This window comes from Cyrtonyx montezumae, unplaced genomic scaffold (genome assembly GCF_038088225.1).
Source record: "Cyrtonyx montezumae isolate F1298 unplaced genomic scaffold, pur_monq_1.0 scaffold_1, whole genome shotgun sequence".
NCBI classification, from domain to species: Eukaryota; Metazoa; Chordata; class Aves; order Galliformes; family Odontophoridae; genus Cyrtonyx; species Cyrtonyx montezumae.
Window position 1 is genome coordinate 24,679,655 of NW_027071825.1, and position 16,348 is coordinate 24,696,002.

The 16,348-nt window shown below is 49.7% G+C and overlaps 1 protein-coding gene across 5 annotated transcripts in view; it reads right to left on the reverse strand.

Annotated features, from left to right (window-relative positions):
- Window positions 1-464: 464 nt before the first annotated feature.
- Window positions 465-16,348, reverse strand: part of RASAL2 (RAS protein activator like 2) — a 140,947-nt gene continuing 125,063 nt past the window's right edge. For 2 of the 5 annotated variants that reach the window (XM_065744803.1, XM_065744832.1), the window contains exons 10-19: window positions 15,006-15,150; window positions 13,916-14,152; window positions 13,117-13,318; window positions 10,347-10,546; window positions 9,043-9,904; window positions 6,339-6,473; window positions 5,845-6,047; window positions 5,277-5,364; window positions 3,902-3,932; window positions 465-1,364 (exon numbers count right to left, since the gene is read on the reverse strand). In XM_065744803.1, the coding sequence (XP_065600875.1) occupies window positions 1,222-1,364; window positions 3,902-3,932; window positions 5,277-5,364; window positions 5,845-6,047; window positions 6,339-6,473; window positions 9,043-9,904; window positions 10,347-10,546; window positions 13,117-13,318; window positions 13,916-14,152; window positions 15,006-15,150 (2,246 nt within the window). In that variant the 3' untranslated portion in view covers window positions 465-1,221. The remainder of the gene's footprint in view (window positions 1,365-3,901; window positions 3,933-5,276; window positions 5,365-5,844; window positions 6,048-6,338; window positions 6,474-9,042; window positions 9,905-10,346; window positions 10,547-13,116; window positions 13,319-13,915; window positions 14,153-15,005; window positions 15,151-16,348) is intronic. The other 3 variants (XM_065744817.1, XM_065744825.1, XM_065744810.1) reach the window with 3 other exon arrangements.

Here is a 16,348-nt window from a genome sequence, read left to right on the forward strand (position 1 = left end):
GCCAGAAAGGATAACTAGCTCATCAGCTCTGACCTCCTTGTCCCAGCCTACACGATTGCAGGCAGGTACTCCTGCATTCACCTCACTGCCTTGTTCCTGTTTGCTACACACATATCCCAGGGCACCCCGTGGGGGCCCTTAAAAATACCCAGAGAAAAGCAGTTCCTGTGGAAATGGAAGCTCTTGCCTTTAACTAGACTGGCTAAGCTGGCGTCTGAAACAGAGAAAGTGAACTGGACAGAGTTGAAGAAATCTGCCAGGAAAACTGCAGGTCTGCACAGAGAACTCTGTTTGCTGGGCACGGGCACCCTTTGGTTAGCCCTGACTGCTCCTGGTGTAACTCAGAGTGCACAAAGTAAAGACTGGATCAGAATGAAAAACGTATGTACGGCTGTGTACCTCAAAACAGAAAATACAAAATGCATTACAACGGAGGTGACGAAGAATCCTGCCTTGATAAACTGCAGATTCCCTCTGTGTGTTGGCTGGGAAGCCTGACTGTGTGCAAATGCAAGGAAACAAGACCACTGCTCCAAGATTTCGCCTTGCTGGGAGCTTTGTTTTTTGCTGGAACCCCACCAGAGGCAGGTACAGGAGCCAGCAAGAGCCAATTTTCTTGCTACAAAGTTTGCTGTTGAGTTGGCATTCGGTTAAAGGACAACTAGAGAAGAGAGGAATGACATCAGCAGATGAGTTTTGTTACAGAATTCGTGTCGCTGCTATTTCACTCCACTCGTGCACTTGCATCAGTCAGCCTGATAGATACAGCTGCTATCTAATGTAACCTCACCTCTCTCACCCACAACACACATGCACTCACACTCCCCTCTTCCTTCTCCAAGGACTGCAGTGCTTTCAACGAGAGGAAAAAACAAAAACAATAATAATAAAAATAGCAATAATTAAAAAAATCTACAGTATTCACTTCCTTTTGGTATATTATATTGGCATCTTCTGTACACAACCCAGAGCTCCCTCTATTTACACAGTGATATGGAAGGACTTGTTCTCGGGAGCCCAGTACTCCTGGCCTCGAGTGGTGAATCAAAGCCCACCCACACTTCAGAGTTCTCTCTCGTGTTCTTTTTGTTAGCAGCAACGTGTAAACCTGTCAGGGGAAGAGGGGTCGTCGGTGGAGTTTCTCAGGTTTGCTCCCTCCTGCCCTCGTCCTGGGAAGATGGCCGGCAGCGTGTGCCCAGTTAGCAGCTGCTGTTTTTGAATTCACCATTCTCCGTGATGGAAAGCTTGGTGGGGTTGGTGGGGGAGATGCCATTGCGGACTTGCATGCTGTAGCGCTCCTTCACTTGCGTCAGGGCACTCATCAGCCGCGTGTTGGCGGAGTCCAGGGACACGATCCGCTTCTCCTGCAACAAACAGCCCACAGCGTCAGAGCTCCTTCACAAACCAACCCACAGCCTGCCTTACGGGGATCTTCCAGGACCTGGGGCCGAGACAAGCGTCTCCCAGATGATTTCTAGGCCGAGGCAGCTCAGCTAACGCTCTGCGGCACGATGGGATGTCTGCCTCTTTCTGTTTTCTTGGGGTGGAGTGGCCCCATGAACCACGGGCCCTTGGCACGATGGAAGGGGACGGCGAGTCAAAGTTAGGAGGTGAGCTCTCTCCAGTCAGCCTCCAGCTGAGGCAGATGGAAATGCAGCATTTTGCTATGGAAAAGGGGGAGGAGGGGGCACGGGTGCTGGCGTTAATAACAACAGCCAATAATTTCCTTTTAAACGCATTAGAAAAACAGAAACAGGCAGCAGAAAATCAAAGTGGTGGGTTCATCTGGTGGAGAAAAGTGCGGGTGGTATCGAACGGCCATCGCCTCTGTGTTGGGGATGGAGTGTGCTCGGAGTAAACCGATGGTATGTTTGAAATTAAACAAAAAAACAATAATAATTAAAAAAAAAAAAGGCATACGATGGCAGCCTGCAGTCACCAGCAGGAGTGAGGGTGCAACAGCAACACAGAGAAGCAGCCAAAAGCTACAACTAAGGGATTACTTGAGGTGAAGGAGGAAGAGGGCAGTGTGGGTGGAGGGGGAGATGCCATGGACAGAACACAAAGAACACACACTGAACACACTGCTCCTAGACCCATTCCAGCTCGGAGTGGCTCCCGGGCTCGACCCAATCCTGAGTTCCCACATCCCAGTTTTGGTTCTTCCAGCCTCCACTTTTAGCAAGAGGAGTCACAGAGCTAAAGGATGCATACTGGATTGTCACCGGTTTACGGGCAGGTTCGGGCCGGTACCGTGACGATTGGTGTGGGGGACCCACGCCCCAGGAAAGGGGAAGGGGGAAAGGGAAAAGAGAGATGGGCCTAGGAACAAAACAGTGGCAACGATCTGAGGAGGAAAGCTAATTTACTAAATAGATATCGGAAAGCAAAATAACACAAGATAATACAATATAATTGGAATTAAAGCTAATAAATCAAGTAAAATGAGCAAGAGAGAGTGTCCGATAAACCGAAGGCCTTACGCTAACGCTGAAGGCGGACGGCAGCGAGCACCCACTGCTGAGTGGATCCCAAAGGAAAGAAAGTGTCCCGTGACCACTGACAGCTTTTATCTTTCCCTCTGAGCGTAAACACGTAAGAACGCAAAGCATCGCAAAGTCCTCTGGGGAATGGAGTTGTTCTCTTCTGAGACAGGTATACCTGGAACTATCGATGGTCCACGGAGCTGGAGCATGAACTCTTTAACTCTAAATGCACTACATGATGCTGTGATGTGGAATACCAGCACCAAAAATCGTAAAACCATGACTTGGAGTTATTAAAAGAAACCCACGGACAAAGCCCAGCCTCGTGACAGCTGGAGTGTGCAGTGGGATCCAGCACTGCAGGGTCAAGCTGAAGAGCTGCTGGCACAACTAGAAATGGCAGTTTTCATCTTCCCTTAAAATAAAATAAAATAAAATGCATCCACACAGAGCTGCACCAGAGATGGCAGCAGGCCCATACGCTCTCCATGCTACCAACTGACCGTGCTTTTCACTTTGAGAAGGAAAAATGACTAACTTACTTGAACGAAAAAAGTTGCATGCAGGAACTCTTCCCCGTCCAGCCCAGTGAGAGACAAAACGGAAGGAAAACGATGGACAGGAGGCACAAACATCAAGGGACGGTTCAGGCAAACTGCTGAGGCGATGTAAGTGCTACGAACAGCCCCTTGAGACTTTGATCCCAGCACAGTGGCTGCGTGGTACTGCTGTGATCAAGTCATGCCTGCCTTTCTCAAGGGGCCTCCCCATGGGGGTGAATAGTTGGGGTGCAAAAACAAAGCAGAACGTAACTACTGCTGCAGCCCTGGAGAGACCAACCTCCGTGTTGCAGAGCATATGAAGGAAGAGGTGGAAGTCAACAAACAGAAAGGCAGGCTGCAGCCCGCCCCAGCACCCTGCTGCTTCCCCTGAGCAGGGAGCACTGGCCACGGGGGAGATGAGAGCTTTAACCTTTCCCCCATGCCGAAATAAATCCTGTGAAAAAACCAACTGCCTTCACAGAAATGTGTTCTTCAGCAAGTTAAAGCTCCTCGTCCTCGGACTCCATTTCCAATATGTACATATTCCAGTAAGCACTTGGAATCTGTACTTCAAATTCAGGATTTCTTCCTACAGAGTGTCTCTACAGATTGCTAAAAGTGAAAGGCTGGTGATTTTCTGTCACTGGTGAGTGCTCTCTGTACCAGTTTGCAGGCTGCTGGGAACCTACATTTGGAAAACGAGCTCAGCGAGCAGAGGCATCATCTTGCTCGAAGGAAAACACAGCCTATCCAACACATTCAACACGCAGGAATTGGGCACAGGGAGTGGGAGGAGCTGGAATGGGTAGGAGGTCAGCGCGCTGGGCCAGGACTGGGTGCTGCTCAGCTAGAGAACTGATTGGGTTTACTTGCCTGTTTGAATTATCTCATTCCCATTAATGACCTGTAATTCAACACAGCGAAGATGTCACTTGCAATAGCAACTGGGCTAATACCCTTTGTAGCTCCAAGGAGAGTGCCACCAGACCTCCCCTGCTCAGTGGGGGCTCTCGGACAGCCTGGAGGGCCTCAGGCACTGCTGTGCCCAGAGCTGTGTGAATGAGGACAGGGCTGTCCTTGTGCTCCGGGGTCACGTTGGGTGCTGCACCTGAACGCAAGGCCAAAGAGCCAATCCCAAAAGGCATCTTGTGGTCATGTAATTAAGCACAAGAAACCCAGGGCTCTTTGTAGCCACCTCTGCCCAAATAGATGTGATAAGCCAGGTTCCGACTCCATTCCACAAATTGCACATGGAAAAGACTCTCTGTGTCCAGGCCCTGCTCTATGCCTGGGCCAAGGGAATCACACACCATGAAAAACTCTTCCAGACGTGACTTAGATGGATTGCTACACTACCCAACAAACACTTGGGCTCCCCTGGTGGGTCTGTTCTGAATCTGGCTTTAACAACATTCAGCTGAGGGAAACAACTTCCCGAAACAATTGGGGTTACTCCTGAAATGAGGAAATTCTGGAAGAATCTCTGTTCACAAATTTTACAGTTTGGGACTGCAGGAAAGACACCCTCCAAACACAACGTGGCAGGCAGGTACCGAACTAGTCTTGGGCTCTGTCAGGCAAGCTTTTGCCCTCTGGGATCAGCACAGACACAGAAGAGAAGCTGAAACGACCCCAACACCATACACCCGCATGCATTGCCCACGAGGGCCCGCTTCTCAAAGCTAACTTGTGTCGACTGAGACAAGCACCGTGGTTTGTGGCAGAGGGGCATTTCTCAGGGACTGACGTGGACAGTCAGATGGGGGGAAATGCCACATGGGGGTTACATTGGGTGCTGCTCCACAGCAAGCATTCTCTTGTCTTGACGGGAACGTTCAAAGCCGTGCTTTTAGCTCGCATAGCCGAGATGCATGCACATGGCAATTAAACTTATGCTGGTATGAAGCACAGCTTCTCCAGAGTTCCCAGGCCCACACTTGGAATGACATCTACACACAATGCAGCACTTTTCCTTTGCCCCTCTGGGATCTCATAAAGCAGAGAAGATTTTGGAGAAGCAGTGGGTCCTGTGATTTGCTGCCAGGCTTTCCCAACAGCTGCTGTCTGACAGTGTAGTCTGTATTAATTAAAACCCTCAACTCTTCTGGAAGGCAGTAGGCCACATGTGCAACATTGTGAGCCAGTACTGGCTTGGGAGCTAGGTAACAACGTCGGGGCAGGACGATAGGAGAAAATAATGGGTTCTATGCACAGAACACTTAGCTCTTGGGGATCCTGTGCTCCTTACCTGTGCATCAATAATTTTCTGTTTCGCATCAATGACAGCTTGCATCTCTGCATGATCCTTCTTCAGTTCCTCTTCAACTGCCATGAGCCTGATGCACAAAAAGAAGTAATAAATTAGGGCAGTTTAGTATTACTCCGGAGTGTCTGAGATACTCTGGCCTCTTGGTTTGACTCCTCTGATTGCCCAGGTCTGCAGGAAAAGAATTCTGCTGCACTCTGGAAAGGTCATTTACCCATGGTCACGCTCCCAACTGGCTAACCCTAGTATTTGCACGATGGACATAGCCAGAAATGCAACTGCTCTGGCGAACACAGCCTTCCCAAGCAAAGCAAGGAGACTAGTTCTAAATACAGCAGAGACTAGCACCACAAATTCCTGAACCTTTTCCTCCAGTCTCCGAGGCAAGTTTCCATATCCACATCACAGTTTTTTCACTTCCAAGGCAGCACAGTGCCATTCCAGAGACAACAAACTCCCCGTGCAGCTCTACCATCCTTAGTGTCAAAGACAGCACAAGGCACGGGGCAACCTCTTGCCCTCCACGGTTCCAAACTTCCCCAAGCCTCACCTGCTGATAATGCTCTTCATCTGGCTGTCCTTCTCCTCCTGCTGCCTGCGCAGTCTCTCCTCACTGTCCTCCAGCCTGGACTTGTACTCCATCAGCAGCTTCTGCATCTGCTGCTCCTGCACCAGGAGCCGCCGCTCGTACTCCTCCAGCCGGCGGCTCGACACCTTCAAGCGCTCCTTCAGCTTCGCTATCTCCTGTTCGTACTGCAGGCAGAGAGAAAGAAGGGAAGGATCAGACACAAAGGGGAAAGGGAGAGACCAGATCACTGTACTCTGATGCTGCTGTTGAGGGCTGATGCTTTTTGTCATTATGATGGAAGTAAATGAAATGACCGACCACACTGTGGCCAACCACTGACACAGGAGCATGTGAGCTCCCATCACGCTATTCGCACTCTGCAGGGTGTAACAAGCATCAGATGGCTCTGACACAGCTCCGGGATGGATAGGACTCGCTGGCAGCCCTTGAGTCTGCCCACACAGGATGAAAGGCACCTTCTCAGCATGCTTGGCTTCGTCCGGGTTCTGCTCTGCATCCTCTTCGACTTCTTCGTACTGCCCGTTATTGAGAACCCACGCCGCTGTCCTTTCCACTGGTGACATTGTGGCCGAGTCCACAGGTGACTGGACCTGCAGCAGAGACACCTGTAAGCACGTTTCAAAGAAATTACACCCAAATCAGCTCTGATGTAGTTTATCTGGAGGAAGAAACCGCCCACGGATCTGTTACCTCCACGGCCCCAAAACCTCTCTCGCAGAGATACCTGAAGTCTCATTAAGTGCTTGAGAAAACCTTTCCCTCTTTGTCTAGGTGAGCTTTGCTCGGAAAAAATCTCATTTCCAGATCCCATTCACATCCACTTCTCCCCTTTGCCAGGCTCTCAGTAGCCCCTTCTCAGTCTCCCCATCCGTCCGGGGGAAGCTTGGTCGAAATTCCAAGCACTTCTCACAGACAAAGACAAATTTATAAGTACAGAAATTAGCATAACTACCCCTGAAAGAGCAACACTGTCTCTGGGTTTTGAGAAATGCAGAAGACCAACTTTTCCCCCATCTGTGGCTTCACTCTGTGCCCAAGCGGCCCCTCAGCAGACCGCCTCCAACGGACAGAGCAAAAGCTGCTCCGTGTCTCGGCGAGCAGCTGCGTGCTCCCAGAAGAGCTTACAAAGACCAGGAGGAGGGTGAGCACTTGAGATGCTGAAGGTTTGTGATTTACAGGGGGAAAAAAAGAGACGTCTGCTAGGAACCGATTCCCCTCCTTGCTCCCTCCCGGAGGAACATGCTGACATTTCTGTTCCCACCTACCTACTAAATGGAAATGGAAGGCAAAAGCTGACCTCTCCCAGCAAACAAAGGGCCTCGCTCTGCTTTCAGAAACAAGTGGGACTTGTGGAGAACAGAGTCTAATAATTATAACGCCCACAAAGCTATGCCTGGAAAGAACATGCCCGGCTTCTCTTTTTGCTCTTTCTTTTATTAAGTAAGAACAGAATTCCACAACACCATTTGCAATTAAAAGGATGCAGTGGAATTTGCATCAAAAAAAAAAATAAATGTTGGCCGCTCACTTTGGCACACTTCACAGCATTTCTCAGGGGCGTGGAGAAGGAAAGAACAAATTGATTTCTCTGAAGTAGGAGCAAGTATTCCCCTGAACCCTGTGCCAACAACTAGCATGGGAAGGAGAGGGGAAGAATAAGCATGCTCATGTTGCCACAAGGGATGGGGAGGAGTGTGCCCTGAAGCCAGGCATAGCCGCAGGTACTGATGGTATGGAGCACCTAAGATACTTGCAGACACACTGCTTTGATGCTAAGCAAGGACAGGGAATGGATTTATTTAGGGCAGAGGGAAGTCTTTCCTGGCCTGCAGATTTCCTCCCGTCCCTGTGCTAGGTTCAGCTGTATTCCATGTGCTTAACCTGTCCCCACATTCATGCCTAAATGTGAAACACACGCTCGAAAGGAGCAAGCACTTCAAACAATATGCAATTATGCTTTTGGTATTAGCAGCTTGGCACAGCAGCCTTCGCTTTGTGATTCAGTGCCTCTGATCTCCCCTTATTGCAGTCCTGGAGCCCTGACTGCTCCTGGTTCCCAGGCACCAGCTAGGCTGTCTTCCTTTAAACTGCACCGTTCAGGAGTGTTTGCCAAGACAGCTACGCCAGCAGGGACAGCAGCGGAGCCTCTGGAGGGCAGGAGCTTGCACTGGCAGCAAAGTTCCTCTGCCAGCATGGCTTTAAAAGCTCAAAGCTTCCCCTGCACAACCATTCCTGCAGCAGTGCTTCTGCTCCAGCACTCAGCAGCTGTGACTTTCTGGGAGCTGAACTCCTTCTCTTTAATACTGCACTGATTTAGCAAATACTTTTCGTACGCACCAAATGGCAACAGGATTTGTTTTTCAGGTTAAGGAACGCTGGCTTTTTGACAGGAAAAAAATCCTGACTTACAGCTGTCTGTCTACCAGCAACCGATAGAGTGCATTAGGAATTGGTACACACAAATACTCCTTTCCAGAAAGTGTTTGCATTACTCATAGTTTGGGATGGTTAATGGAAAAGCACTATTTATTTGGGGCCAGCAGTAGGTTGGTGCATCGTGGTGAAATACAGGTCTCTCCACACTTAAGACACCTCTAATTACTTATTATTTTGGCAGCAGTTTATTCCAGGATATTCTTTGTTTATCCCTCTGTTTTTAGGTAGCTATGCTTTTAAATTAGCACCACAGGGCAAATGAGCTCTCCCCTGGCAATCTTAGGTATGACTTAGAGCAAAGCCTCTTCTACTTTGTTATCTGGGGAGATGTTCTGTTTCTTTCAGCAGGCGTGCTGCTACCTTGGCAAACCAAAAGCATTTCTGTTAAGCTCGTGCACAAAAGCATCCAAAATAACAGGGAAGCTAGGTCTGCTGGGTTTGCAATGGTAGCAAGCTTGTCCATTTGTGGCCAGTAGCAAGCCACTGTCAGTATGATTCAGCTCAATTTAGATCATAGAATAGCTCAGGTTGGAAGGGACCTTAAAGATCACCCCGTGTGCTGGCTGCTCATGCTGCCCAGGGCCCACCCATGTCCCGGGGCACGTCCAGGGAAGGGGCACCCACAGCTCCGGGCAGCAGTGCCACATCAAAAAGCACTGATGCCCAACGCACTCATCAACTGAATACCAGAACGCAAAACACCCGTGCACAACCCGTCCTTACCTGCTGCGTCTGCTGCCTCTGAATGGCCCTCACCTTCGGGACGGGGCTCTCCCTAGAGGAGGAGGACTGCTGCCGGGAACGGCTGCCGTTCTGGATGGGCTCAGTCACCACGGCCCCCGACATGGCCGACATGCTGCCCGTGCTGCGCAGGGACGCGCTGTGCGGCAGCGACTGCGGCGCTTTGGCCCTGGCCCCCAGCACAGCTTGGTCCATTTTGCGGATCTGTGCCTGGCTGCTGCTGTTCTGGCGGGGCAACGCGATGGGGACGTGCTTATCTGGGACCGTGTGCCGCCTCGAGAAGTCCTCGCTCTGCGTGCTGCGCTTGGTGAAGTCCTCCATGCTGCTGTTGCTGGGCCCGCTGAGCTTGAAGTCTTCGCTGTTGCTCTGGCTCCGGGAGCTGGTGGTGCTCAGGTTCTCCAGGCTGGAGTCCACGGAGGCCTTGGGCATCGGCGCAGGCGGGTTGTTGAGATGGTAAACCGGGTTCTGGAATGACAGAGGCTGGAGGCTGCCCTGCTGGTTCAAAGCTGGGTGAAGCGGCCTCCTCACCTGGGGAGCGCTCTGGGGCGTGCTCTGGGTCTCCCACAGCTGCTTGATGTTTGCCACCTGGGTGATGGAGAGCTGGCTGCCGGCCAAGCGCAAAGGCACGTCGTGCATCATGGAAGCGTGGTCGCTGTGAGCAGGATGGGGATCCTGCAGGTCCATGAGGGAGATGCTACGTCCGTTGGGCAAGATGCTTTCTCTTTCGTCCTTATCTGAGTAAGTCATGCTCTGGGTGGATGCCTGCTGAACCAACAGCAAGGTCTTGCCCCTGAAATATCCATCTATGTTTTCCTGGGTTGGAGACTTCAGTTTATGTACGTCACTGTGGAGCGGAAAGGAGCTTGGTTAATTTTTAAGCAGCCAAGACTTTGAGTGATCTGCCCCAGAGAAACCTCCCCACCTCATTCAAACCTCCCCTCTACTCCAAAAGCATCAAGGAACTGGATTTCCTTTTACGAGCTCTCCGTGTTCAAGTCAGAACACAACCTTCCTTAATTACCGCTCGCATCTTTGAGAATTAAGTTCAAGAAGCGCTTTATCTTTATTTTTCACAGCCATTCCCGCCCAATCCCCCCCTCAGCTCCCTTTCCAGCACCAATTCAGAGTGGTTCCTGTTCCACTTCAACCCTTCAACCAACGCTATGCATTTTGTGCATCTCAGAACCCAACAGGAGGCGAGCGAAGCTCCCGCAGACCTCGCAGTGGGCCGCTCCCCAACAACTGCAGTACCCCCAGCGTCCCCTCGAGCTCTGGCTGTTACGCACCCATCAGTGGGGTCCTCGAATATCTTCTGAAGCCCTGAGGAGAGGCTGCCACTGACGTTAGGACTAGAGCTGTGCTCGGTGAAACGCCTCAGCTGCTGCTGTACTGGCGTAGGGTTGGTCATTGATTTGGTGATGTCAGCGAGAATACGAGGGAGAGGTCCCAGTTTTGCCACGGTCGCCTGTAGGAAGGAATTTTCACCCTAATTGGACAACAAGCACCGCGACATCCGCCAGTTTTTGATAACGATGCACAGAGGTGGAGGGGCGGAGGTGGAAGGAAGGAAGGTTGGGTGGTTGTGTGTGGGTGTGCCAGGGCCGTGATGCAGTGTTACGGAGCAGGGTGACCACGGCGACGAGATGGATGGAGGAGACGAAACGGGGTGCAGCAGACATTGAGGAAAGAAAAGGAAATAGAAAAGAAATTAGGATTGACCTCCAAAAATAAAAAATCATGCTCAACAAAACAAAACTGTGGCCATTCCAATGCAAAACTCTCATGCAAAGCAAACTAAGTCCAGGCTGGGTGAGGTCAAAGTGAAAACTATGGTATCTATTCATTAAAAGGGCATTCGCAGACTACAGGTCCAGCTGGTGGGGGGGAAACTTTCCAGGCAAAGGGTGTCACGTGGTGAAGGAAACGCATGCCAACAGACAAGGGGGTGCGGCATTCACGGGGATCACGGCAGGACTGCAGGGGTTGAGGGAGATGGGAAAAGGGAAAGTGTTCATCTGCGTTTTGGCATCCCGCACCGATGCCAACTTCTGTAGCAACTTGTTATCAAAAACGAAGGCGTCCTTCCCTACTTCAGAATAACTCTATGACAACACATCAGCGATCCTCATTCCCACTTTATCACAACGGCCTGGGATTAAAGGCCTACACGGCCTTTGCTCAGTGCTGGCTGGGCCTAGGGGAGGGCAGCTGACCCTGGAAGGCTGCTCGTTCAGGATCCCTCTCTCTCCCTTTGGGTCACTGCTATACCATCTGCAGGGCATCCTCAGGCTCATGGGACTGAAGGAAGAAGGGGAAATGCTGGAGGTTTATCACTAGGTAAAGCCCTGCCACAAGAACCACATCTGTGCTCTTCCTGTAGGCAGACATTCAGTCAGTTTGACACCAAGGAGAGGCCACTTTACAGATGCTTCCTCCCAGCACTGCTGCTGTCTCTATTAAAATCTCAAAGGTGACTTCTCTCATCATTACCTGCAGTAAAGCAGCACTGCAACGTAACTTTACCCCTTAATTCTTCTTTTAGCAAACCACTACGTGAGCCACCAAGCACCTGTTAGGACAGATCCACGCATCTAACCCAGAGAAAGGGCAAAGCAGATCTGCTTTGATGGGCCGGCCACGCGTGGCTCCCCAATTTCCTCTGCATTTGCAGCATCTGCATTCTGAGAGCAGCTCACAGGAACTGAATGCAAAGATCCATTTGCAGTTCTGAAGACTGGAGCTGGGTTTCTCTTGACCTGACACCTGACTGGCAATCATGAGTTCACCCTGACTTATAGAAATGGAGGAAATGGTCTTCTGAGTGCACCCTTTGCTTGCTTTCCTGAGGCTGCTGAGCTGCCTACAGAGCAGACTTTACTGCCAGTGACATTCTGAATGTATGCTGTGTGCATGTACGAACTAAAGGGACAAACGAGACCATAAATCGTTATCAAGTGGCAATTAATATGTACTGTCTTCTTGAGACAAGGACATTTCTGTTTACTGTGAGGCCACAAGCTCAGACTTTTTCACTTTTGTTTTGAAGAACACACTGTGAGAAAAGAGATACCCAACAAATCACTTTTTTGCAAGCCTGAGAGCAATAAGAATGGGAAGAGTGCACTGCAACTCACCTTGCCTCTCCAGTTCCAAAAGAACCAGTAGTATAAATGGAATATAGACAAAATAACACACCTCTAAAAGTTTAAATATGGAATAGCTCCATGTAAAAAAAGGAAGTGATGAAGCACAGCTTGCCTTTTCTGAGCATTATCAACTACCTTTGTTATCGAGGTTTTCATGATTTGGGATCCTGGAAAGCCACACGTAGCATACAAATGCCTCTTCTCCTTTTACAGCTAAATGGAAATGATGCTTCTCATTGGCAATGAGCATCTATTGTGATCAGCAGAACGGAGTCTGGAAAATGCATCTGATCCCAGCACAATACAGAGGCAGAAAGCACCCTGCCTTTGTTACAGGATAAAGCTGAGAGCTGAAACAGGTTTTTACACGGCACCCTCTTACGTCCTAAAACCTCATCTGTAGACTGCACAAATGAGACCATCTCAGTTGGCTTTGGATCAGGAGTTGGATGTGAATGGTTCTGTCTGGACAACACGTTCCTGCACCAGAGATGCAGCGTGGGGCCCAGTGTGCAGCCAGGAACCATCATCAGCATCGACAAGGGCTACAAGATTTTCACTTTCTGCCTGTGCACCCTCCCTTTTTCCCAGATCACATACGAGTCACCTGGCTGCTCAGAGAATTCCAGGCCCATTTTTAAGTACTGCTTTCTCCACTCCTAACATGCAGCCTTACTTGAGGCTCTGCAAAGTGTTTGCACTACAGCTGGAGCCCAACCACTTCACATGCTCTGATCAAGAATCAGAGAAAGAGCAGTTGTGAAATACCACTATCACAAATTCCTCTCTGAAGCTGTTGAGTAAGTTATCCCCAGTGCAGGCTTCAGCTGCTCCCTTGATGTTTCCCAGTGTTTACAGTTGCTACGATACAATCGGCGGATTCGCCCTCCCGGCCTCCAGCCTGCTTTACCTTATCAAGTTGGGACACAACCTCCCATAAGAGGGAATGCAAAACTGAGAGCTCTCTGCCCAGGTCGATATAGCCCTCAAATCCAGGCATGTTTGAGATGGTATCTGGATTAGAGATCTCCAGGAGAAAGCGCTTCATTCCCCCCCACTCATGTTCCAAGAAGTCGTTCATGAAGGCCATGTACTCCTCCTTGTTTCCAAATCTGCAAGAAAGGAGAGTGGGGCAACATCCAGTCAGTAACCTCTGTACAAAACACAGAGCATTTACATGCTTAACTTTACATCTCCCTTTTCAAAGATTGGATCTGGGAGAAAAAAAACAGAGCGAATCTCTTAAATGGTGTCCCCCACTGCTTTTGGTCACGTTCAAATTCCAGTAACTCAGTGATCACGATATGAACAAGGGGCTCAGCCCATCTCTCCCTCCCAAAGCAATCTGTTCTCCCCTGCAAGAGACATGCCCTTGCTACCATTCAGCTGGGAATTTTGGAGGAGGAGAGGAGGAAAGTCAAGTTCCTTGGTGGGAACAGCGTTTCTTTTGAAACAGGATTCACACTGACATGCTAATGGCACAACCCCTTGGAATTATACGGTGCCCCTCTTCCGAATTCAACGTATCCCAGATCTGCATGTGAAAAGGGGACTCCCTCTCAGCACCAAGTTATCCCAAGGGGAACGGGGTTCACATCTGAGTGAGAAGCCGCTTCCATTTCCACGACCACGGAGCCCGGCTCTCCCTCAACCTACAGCCACCACCTGCAGCCCGAGGGGCACAGCCTGCTTTTCCTGCCAGCACCTACTTAGCAAAATTGGCGAGATTCTGAATGACTTTAGCAATAAGCGTGAGCGTGCGCGACGTCCGGTCGTCGGGATACTCCTGCATGAGGCTGAAGAGGCTGGGGGACATGATGGCGGGGCACAGGAAGCGGAGGAACAGGGAGGCACTGATCAGCCGCTCGCTGATGTCCTGCTTGCCCCTGCTCAGGCACTGCTGCTTCCAAGATGCAAACACCTCCTTCAGCTCACGAGGGAACACGCTGAAAGAAAAAGAAGAAAGCCAGGATGCAAAATGGCACGGGCAGTGAGATATAGCAAATTGAACTGATGATCGGTCAACTGAAACAATTATCTGTGGGAAATGGTAATCGGCTTTATTTCTTTTCCCTCGTCTCCTCTACGCTAGGAAATGTCATTAGGGGTCTATTCTTGGATGCTCACTTAATCTGCTGATACTTAAGCACTCTTTAAAGCATCCCTTTTAATATCTATTAGACAAAGTCCTTTTCAGACACTCTGACTTACAAGCTAAGAACTACCTATCTGTTGCTACTTGGGAGCAAACACAGTGCTAGGACATCAAAACCAAACTGAACTCATGTCCATGACTGTTACCTTGTTTGTTAGCCTCTCTCAGTGCTCCACACATGCTCCCTCAGAGCAAGAAGGCCCTTCCTGCGACGGCACTCAGAAACAACGATTCACGGAAAGCTCTCAGCCATCTTTTCCTCCCTCCTTGTGTTTTCCCATTCATTTTTACAGATCTAAAGGGGCTGAGAGCTCTCCCTGAATATCTGGCCTTTCAGCTTTTTATCCCGAGCTCAAACTCAGCAGCAGTCTTCTCACTGCATTCCTTCCAGCTGCAGTTCCCTTGGCAGAGCGTGCCACAGGCACGGTGCACTGGACTGCAGCACCCTGACCTGAGGACAATCTCCACCTGCAGTACTGTCTCACGTGCAGTAAGACAGTGAGGACAACAAAGCAAGGCAGGACTGGAAGCTACACGGGTCTACGCTGTCTCCCTGTACAACTGTTTTCTCACCTTTAGAGGAGGAAAGGGCACCTCCTGAGTAAATAACCTAACAGGGGAGAAGGGGAGGGGAGATGCCTCACCAGTAGGAATTGATAATCTTGCAGAAGGCCAGCTCGCAACACATTTTCAGGTTGCTCTGATGGTCTGTTAATTCACTGGATGAACATCTGCTCGGATCCACTTCACAGTTTTCATCTGACTCATACAAAGCCTTGATAAACTCCCCTGGACAAAGGGAAGAAGACGACAAACCAGGGTAATTACACGAGAAGCCTCCTTGACACACCTTTAAATCCTGTTTATGCCTTTCCTTGGCAACTGCCTCCTCTCCTTGTCTGCAATAGTCTCCAGACACCAGCTGTTAGGGACACGGCTCCTCCCAGCTCTTTCAGACCAGCATTTGCTGTAGCAGATCAGACGACTGCTGCTCTAATGCCTCAGCCTCCCCTGCCCTCGCTGCCCCCACACGTAGGGACAATAACAGGAGGGCTGTGCTGTAACCCCTGCACACACTTCATTTATAGCCCAGAGAACAGGATTCAACTCCGTACTCCACTGTATTATCAATCATATGATCATCCACAGCCTTAGAAATAAACCTGTGCTACCTGTCTTTGTAATTTCTGCAGGAAATACATTTGGCAACGTTATTTATTTTTCTTATTTCTAAATTTACCGTTTTCTGAGTTTTGAAGAGTGTCACCTTGCTGTTCAATGAGAGGACACGGTAGGTATTACCAGTCATCTCTTCCATTAGCATCTCAGAGCATTTGCATAGCCCTCATCGTTCAAAATCCCTTCTCTTACAGTGTCAGATAAGACACAGACTGAAGCAGGTGAAGTTCCTTTTTACGAGCTGGAATGAGCTACTTACTGCTTTTCCTATCTATGGTAGCATACCCCTTCATTCATTCCTTTAATTACTGAATGTCTTCTGAGTTCACCCCCTCAGATGATCTTGCTGGCTCCCAGCTAACACCAGAAGGCTTGTTTGTGCAAGGGGCCTTTGTTTCTTCTCGCTTTGTTTTCACACAAACCCTTAGTGCTTCCTCCAAACATGAAGCCAGCAGCATTCTTGCAAGCAAAGCAGGTGGTACATCTTAAGATTTTTTGTTGGGATCCAAAGCATTTCTGCTGAGGGCATCTAGATCACTTAATTGCTAACCTTTTGGCAGCATTTCCATACGAGCCAACTCATTTCATCTCTCTTTTTCTGAGCATGTTTTTTTGCTTAACCACATTTGAAACTTACTCTCTGTGGCCCACAAAGCCCTGCCTTCACCGTGTATTAAAACACTCTTATGAATGTACTGGAGCTAACGCTGAGCACAGTGTTGTTAACCCTTCCAAAGAACGTGGCAGCTGAGCAAACCCACTGGGCACACTGAAAACTTGAGCAGGAATTAGTGCTGCTGTGAACGAC